The 7,863-nt window shown below is 33.9% G+C and overlaps 1 protein-coding gene across 2 annotated transcripts; it reads right to left on the minus strand.

Annotated features, from left to right (window-relative positions):
* Positions 1-890: 890 nt before the first annotated feature.
* Positions 891-5,124, minus strand: LOC136801706 (uncharacterized). 2 transcript variants are annotated; one of them, XM_067058358.1, is made up of 5 exons: positions 5,008-5,124; positions 2,237-2,389; positions 1,874-2,062; positions 1,589-1,724; positions 891-1,353 (listed from the first exon to the last, which is right to left on the minus strand). In XM_067058358.1, the coding sequence occupies exons 2-5, from the start codon at positions 2,306-2,308 to the stop codon at positions 1,058-1,060; spliced, it is 693 nt and encodes a 230-aa protein (XP_066914459.1). In that variant the 5' UTR covers positions 2,309-2,389; positions 5,008-5,124; the 3' UTR covers positions 891-1,057. The 2 variants fall into 2 exon arrangements, 1 of the variants encoding a protein (XP_066914459.1); XR_010845907.1 differs by lacking the exon at positions 5,008-5,124 and having other exon boundaries at positions 2,237-4,921.
* Between the last annotated feature and the right edge of the window lie 2,739 nt (positions 5,125-7,863).

The raw sequence follows: 7,863 nt of genomic DNA on the forward strand, positions 1-7,863 counted from the left end.
ATCGCTAATTTCATGTTATATTACGTCATTTGGGCCTTAAATGACGTCATCGAAAGGATAATAAACTTTTCACTTCACTGAAATCAATTTGTCATTCATCCAAAAGATTCTCTTGATGATTTCCGATCCAATGAGGGGTCAATCATTGCATAAATCCTTCTCAAACTCGAAATAAAGTATTTTTTAGGTTTTGATGACGTCATCGGACCCAAAATGCCCCAATTTGAATATATTTATTTTCTAAAGTTTCTATATACCCACTTTTACCCCTCCCAACTTATTCTCCATTAAACTCCTGATCAAATGAGGGGTCAACGACTAACCAGCTCCTATCCAATCTCGAGATATCGCATTTTTCCTGTTTTGATGACGTCATCAACTGAAAACGCCTAAAAATTCAGCCAAATTTTAAAGTCATACTCAAGCCATATAAACTCTCCCACCTTATTCTCCATAAAATTCTCGATCCAATGAGGGGTCACCGACCTCCCAACTCCTTTTCAAACTCGAGATATTGCATTTTCAAGTTTTTCCCAAATCTGTGACGTCATTGGGTCCCTTTACCCCTAATGTTGTCAACGGTCAATTCGCGAATTTTGGAATTTTTGCGGTGAACGGGTAGCTTATGCCCCAAGGGTCCCAAAAAACCAAGAAACGTCAATTATTTCCACGGGAAAGTGGGTTTTTAAATTTGCGAAAGATTTGCACTACAACGACTTCTTTAAAAAAACGCTAATTTTCACACTCTTCCCCTGACCACCCACCCATCCAAACAGTCGGTCACGTAACTCTCGAACCCCCATCTCAAAAATCCATAATGGCCACCCCACGGCTCATAGAGAATTAGACTTTTAGTATATAGATAGTATAAAAAAAGTTGTATAGTGAATAGTGTAAGAATAGTTGTATAAGTGAATGGTGTAAGAATAGTTTAAAAAAGTTGTATTGTATGATTTTGATTTTCAAAACACCATAATAAAATGGTAATTTGAGATTTTGAACCTAGATCCCTGCAAAAATCTCTAAGTTAAAAACTAAAAAAAGAACAGAAAGACCTTTATTTGCGCTTTCGACGCTTCAAGGGTATGCCGACATCTTCCATGAACTGTTGTTGATTTTCCTTAGGTATGGTACAGTTTCCATTCAAACTTGCAACATTCTTAGATTTTGCACTGTGCAAACCAAGTTCACTGTGAGCATATTGGTCCTCTGTTGGATTTGTATTGAAACCACACTTCCTTCGTTGTGCTGAAAAGTGCTGTTCAAGGGGATCCTGAGAAAATTTGCCACTTAATACATAAAAGCCAGGGTATTCCAAAAGAAGATCTTTGATTAGTCGCACTGTTGACTTGACTAAATATTTGTAGAATGAACAAAAATTAAACAATTATAAACAATTCAATAATCTCTATAACTCGTCAAAATTTTAAAACATTGAATTTTTTTACCTTTTGTACTCAGCTGTTGAAAACATTTTTCTTGAAATATCATGAAAAAAGAATTTTGATTATTGATATTATACCACGGTAGAAAAAAACTGAAGAAAAATAATCATATGATACCAAAAACTTGGTCAAGGAAATTTAACCTGTGATCTGCAATCCTTCAAATGTGGGTTGGCTCAAACATAGCTTGTTTCTCTCCTTCTTTGTCAAGTGTATTTGTGATTTTGCTTCTTCTTGCCATTGTATAATGTAATCTTTAATGAAGTCCTTCTCTAGCCACTAGGTAGAAAAAAGTTTATAGAATGTTAATAAATAACAGAAAAACTAAAATTTCTTGAACATTTTAACTCCAAAATCCGAACATCCTATGCGAAGAAAAGTACTTTAATCTGAAAATGTCAATTGTGACTATCTAAAATTTCACTCACATCAAAACGAGGATCGTTGACTGATTTGTATGGGTTTAGTGCTGGCTTCTTTGTAACAATGCCTTGCCTTTCATATTGCCCATTGAGGCAGTCGAAAAAATAATCGAAGTTTCGACAGAATTCTTCTGTACCCTTTGTTTCTGGATTGTTTCTATACTTCAAACAGTTTGCAACAGTTGTACTGAGAACCTGAAACAGAAATAACCAGTTGCAGTTAATGTTGATTTAAAAGAATTAAAATAATCAAAATTACTATTGAGAAAATATGACTATGCTTAGTTTGGTATAGCATATGGGCAGTTGGTCTAAATTTTCAATTGCACAACATTTCAAATAAAAATCTTGTGAACTATTCAAACTAACCTGTGCAGCAAGCCTAACTTTCATTCTTGAAGAAGGTGTCAGCTTTACATGTTCTTTTCTAAGCTTTGTCATGTATAGACCAGGAGTTGTTGGATTTGAATCATAATTCTTTAGTGAGACAAGATGACCCCAGCTAATCGAGTAACTGTTGAACTGAAAGGTAGTAATAATCTTAATCTGTAATGACGAACATAATAACAAATTCTGTACTGTAAGACTTGAATTAAATGTTAATTAATGCAATTTTTGACTCTCAAAGCCTATTTTCAAATATAATGAAATCTTAGGACTTTTTCAGCAAGGTATAAAATTTTGATACTTTTATGTCATAAACACTTACAATCAAATTTCTAGAATTCCTGTTGCCATGAGAATTTTCCCAATTGTTTCTAACTGTTTTTATCAAATGGGGCACATCGCAGATTAGGTAAATTTTTCTTGACTTATTGCACAGGTTGATTGCAAAGTAAGGAAGCTCTTTGGAACCAGGTTTCAAATGTAACTTATAGAACTTCCTATTAGATGATGCACCATCAGATATGAAGCACCTGACAAGTAGACCAATCGACTCTACTGAACAAACTGCATTCCAAGCAATAGGGAATATCACATCACAGGTTATTGCTTTAGTTGGGAAATATGCAATGGTGAACTGAAAGTTTGTGTAGATTCCACAAACCATTACAGCCATGACGTGGGTCGCAATTTCCTTATCTTGTGAAACATCTTTGGAGCAGACTCTTTCTAACTTTTCAATTTCATTTGTTATTTTGTCAAGGTCAACAAAACCAATCAATTTACCCGTTGTCTTGTTGTAGACAAGATCAGCCTTTATTTTCATTTCATCAAATAGTAATGAAATGTTTTTTTGGTGTAGTTGTAAATTTTCAACATTTGCTTCATCGTACAAGCGCTGTAGAACATCTGCATTAAAACCAGAGCCAGGTGTGGTGTATAGCGTGTAGTCTAACAGGGTTGTTTTATGAGGTAATTTTAAAAAAGAAGACTTTTTGATAAACTCATATGCAGCTGGTGAAGTGTGGTAAATGCCAAGACACCATCTTATAACAAGTGGGTGCCATCGCATTTGTTTGGCACTTGACAATTTAGAAGTTTTCATTTGTTCTTCAAATAATATTTCCATTGCAGATCCTTCAGGAAATTGAAAGTCTTTTGCTCTCGAGGCTTTCTTTTCATTTAGTATTTCATTTAAGGCATTGTGCATGTCGTCACCAGTACCAACTCCTTCATTTTCGATGAGATTTTTTATTCTCTCTCTTAATTGTTTGTTTTCCTTTTTCAACGCATGATTTTCAATTTTTCTGTTAGTAAGCTTACTTTGCATTTGTTTATTGTTCATAAACTTATGAGGAACTGAAGAAGAAGCAGGTACTTCAAAGTCTCTTTTAGCAAAAGGGACGTTTCCTTTTTTGTTTTTTGATTTTAAAGCAGCCAGTGTCAAACGATATTGGGTACAAATGTCACATCGTGATTGGTTTTTCGAAGGTGCAATTAGCATTTTGCAAGAATTGTGTCTAATTGTTGATTCTAACCCCAATGCCATACAAATGACATCTTGACATTCACGTGCAATTATTGTGTCCTGTCTATCTTTAAACATAACTTTGTTCCCTTCTTCCCTTCTGCTCTCACACAAATCAGCAAAATCTTCGTTTCCAGAACAGAATACTGCCTCAGTACATAAAGAGAGGATTGATTTACAGCTATCTTCATCTAGGACTTCATTAAAACTACTGAAAATCTCTTCTGAAGTTACATCTTTGTCATCGATGTGAACTTTCCAGCAACAGTCATTAGTCACAGTGACTGTTAAAAGACTACGAATTTGCAAATAGGGTGAATCTCGCCTAACAAATATTGCATACATGACACGTGTATTATCATCAGACGTAACCAAAGCAAAGCCCAATTGCTCAGCAAAATCTTTAACTGTGATGGGTGAAAATGCATCTTTACTATCAACATGTTGTTCAGCAGGTTCAAAAAGGCTTGTTTTATCACCATTTACACAGTAACTTGACTCAGAGTACTGGTTAACCTGCTTCAGCACTCTATTCCTACATATAGCAGCTACAGATGATTTCTTATGGTGGCAAATCAAACATCCCTTTTCAGTATGTGGTTTAAAACAAAACACTTCAACTTTTGGGCAATACTGTTGTTCTTTTTTCAAAGCAATGTTTATCTTTGAAAGGGTCTTTCGGCAACTTTCACAAACTTTCTTTGGATGGACACTTTCAACATCATCATTAAGAAATACATCTAAATGCTTTGCAGCTTCTACATAGTCTATGGCATTTTTAGCATTCCTCCCCTTGTCACATTTGATTGTTTTTCCACAGATTCTACATAAACTTTCAAGCAGCTTCACATGGCCCTCCATGATGGAAGTAAAATTCTGAGATTTTTGTTCCAAAAAACTTTTAAAATTCAAAATTTTAGGCGCCCTAAACCTCTAATAATTATTTCTTTCTAACAGGTACTCATAATTTATAACTTTTAGAGAGATTTCGAATAAGAAATAAGCAGCTTTACCATCAAAATATACAGCCATTTGTCTCTCTTTCAACATATAAGCCCAAATTTAACCCATGTAAAAAGTGAGCCAGGCCAGTCTGAAAAGAGCCAGGCCACAAAAGAGTCCTTCATAATTTGAAACTTTAACCCTTTTGCAATGCTAGAAATTTATTTTCAATCACAAAAAAAAACTTTAAATATCTATTTCAGACCCATTTTAAGTAGTACCTTACCTTTATCACCAAAGACAAGCGTCCATCTTGTTTTTATAAAATCTCGATGTTTTGACCAGATTTCCTCATTCAAATAAAATTATTTCATAATATAATTATTCTAAAATCAAACCAATCCAATTTCTTGACATATATCATGATAATTAGACCATAATTAGCAAAATTACATGGACGAGTAGTTCCAAATTTGGTGGCCTTCGATTTTTGGCGGCCATTTTTTTGGATCTTGTCGGAAACTAACGTTAGACATAGTCACTAGAAATATACATGGTCAGGAAATCGGCTTGGTTCGGAACTTGAGGTTGGATTTTTTTTTATTTTGGTCACGTGATCGATTCGTATGTGCAGAATTCGGCGAGGCGACAAGACGAAGGTGCTACTTCAAGACTGAAATTTTTGATTATTATTATTTATTATAATTTATTACTGATCACCAACACAACAAAAACTAAACAAAAAAAAAATAAAAACAACCTCAAAAAAATGGTGAGAACGAGTGGGACTTGTTGTGTTTTTCCTGGTTGTCCTGTCTATTCTGGTTTACCTCAGTACAAAGGAGTTAGTTTGTTTAAATTACCTTCCAAAGCAATAGATAGGGATTGGAAAAAGCAATTGGTTGATATTATTAAAAAGTATCGTGTTGTTGACAAGTGCCTTCAAAGTAGAATAGATGAGTCGAAGGTCTGGTTATGTTCCCTGCATTTCACCGAGTCTGATTTTGAATACACAAGGACAGGATTAAGGAAGCTCAAACTTTTTGCCTTGCCTACTGAAAATCTTCCAAAGAAATCATTTGAGAAGGAAGCTGCTACAGTTCGCAGGCAACTTGTTCGAGATCCCCTGCCCTTGCTAGTTTCAGACCCAAACCCTACTGCTGTTGTTGAAAATGTATATGAAAGTTTTGATGAGTTTGTGTCTTACTGTTCAAAATGGGAACTTCCAAACTGGAAAGTGCTCTCCACTGCAGATCAATCTTTTGTAACTTACAGACTTGAAAATTCGAAATTTTCCATTCCAAAATTTGAAATTATTGTTAATACTTCTTTGGAATTTACGGTTCGACTTTATGGATGGTACTTGCCTGATAATCACAATTTATACAAAAGACATAAGAGATCTCTTAGAAAAGTTAGTTTGTATGATTTGTATGATTTGCCATGCCTCTACAATGTGTAGTTTAGTGGGAGTATTCCCTAAAAGTACTATTTGTGTACCTCCTGGTTTCACTTGAGGGAGGTAACTCACCATTGCCTAGTCCAAAGTCTAGGAGTGTCATTCATTTGTAAAAATTGGTCATATACTGACAATAAAAGTCAAGGGTAGCTAGGGGTAGGGTGTTGACAAAGTAGGATGGACTCCCTCAAGTGATATGTTTGTTTGAACTCATAAATCTTATGACCTTTATTAATTTTTCTTCGATGTAATTTTCTGTTACTTTCTTTTTTAGTGAAAAATGATTGAAATTTCATACAAAGACGACGCATTTGAGACGGAATTGGCTGAAAATGATGCCAGACATATACTCGATGAAAAGAAAAATACTGAAAGAAACCGTAATCGTCGACATCGACAAAATGCAAAGAATAGAGAACGCAAGTTGAAAATTGACGAACTTTTAATTGAAAATGCGATGTTGAAAGAGAAAGTACAAGGACAACCAACGGACAACAATGACATTACAGACAAAAAAGATAATCAAAGCCAGCCCAAGGACAGAACTTTTAAAAAATGGAAAAAGAAAAACAACAAGAAAAATCGTAAACATAAAGCAAAGCAAAACAGACCACCACTACAAGAACACTTCCCACCTCAATTCATTCAACCTGGTTTCTTCAACGCTCATCCTCAACCTCATCTGTATCCTGTCCCTGTTCCTATTGTTCCAGTTCCTCTTCCTATTTTCTCACCAGTAACTTATCCTTTTTATCCCCCATATAGATTTTAATTTTTACATTTTATATGATTCGGGTTTGTTTTGCTTTGGTGGTATATTTACAATTTTTCTTGTTGCGTCCAAATTAGGAAATGAATCTTTTCCTTCTGTCCTTGTCAAATTTTTTTGTCCAGTAATTCAGTAGTCTTTTTGTCCGTTGAAATTTTGCCTTCTCTTTTAACTCTGCATTTTCTTTAAACAGTTCGTCAATTTTTAACTTTTGTTCCCTACACGTTTTTTTATAAGAATATCCAAAGTCTTTTGAGTTTAAAGCCTAAAAATGTTCTTAACGTGTTCTTATTTTTGGCTATTTTCCTAAAAAATCAGGTATTTTACAGCCTGCAAAGCTTTAATGTACCTAACTTTTCCTTAATATTATGGCCATAGGAGCCTTACGTTCTTATGTTCTGTAGTTTGTTCTTATAAAAAAACGTGTATTCTTTATATTCAGCAGATGCCTATGATTACGGTTTCTTCAGTTTTTTAGCGAATATCGAGCATCATTTTCTGCCAATTCCATACATGCAACAAAATCCTGAAAAGGTTTATAGATCCTTAAAGTAAAGCTGTGTTCACATGTGACGTGTGAACTTTAAATTGATTGGAAATTTTGTAGTCTGATATAGTAGTAGTCAATTTTTGGTCATGTTTTTCTTAATTAAGTTATTTTTGACAAAGTTGTACAAAATTTAATATATTTATTGTTTTATAATTATACCTGTTAATAGTTAAATCTATTTTGTACATATTGAATTTTTGAATTATTTAACAAACCTAAATGAAATCATTTTGAAAATTAAAATTAAATTATAGAGTTGTTTGATTTTTGGAAACAGCATCATTTTCTGCTAATTATGAAAAAGACAAAAAAGGTTCTCTTCCATTTATTTAAAAAGGAGAAAGAGATTTTTTTTCTTGTTCCA

The sequence above is a fragment of the Clytia hemisphaerica genome, unplaced genomic scaffold (assembly GCF_902728285.1).
Source record: "Clytia hemisphaerica strain Z4C2 unplaced genomic scaffold, Clytia hemisphaerica genome assembly, whole genome shotgun sequence".
Lineage (NCBI taxonomy): Eukaryota > Metazoa > Cnidaria > Hydrozoa > Leptothecata > Clytiidae > Clytia > Clytia hemisphaerica.

Excerpts from the sequence above, each read along its gene's own strand:
- LOC136801706 (XM_067058358.1), bottom strand. The coding sequence starts at position 2,308 with ATGACAAAGCTTAGAAAAGAACATGTAAAGCTGACACCTTCTTCAAGA. Across the intron at positions 2,063-2,236 it reads AAGTTAGGCTTGCTGCACAG|GTTCTCAGTACAACTGTTGC; the intron begins GTTAGTTTGAAT and ends TTTCTGTTTCAG. Across the intron at positions 1,354-1,588 it reads TGAAGGATTGCAGATCACAG|TCAAGTCAACAGTGCGACTA; the intron begins GTTAAATTTCCT and ends ACAAATATTTAG.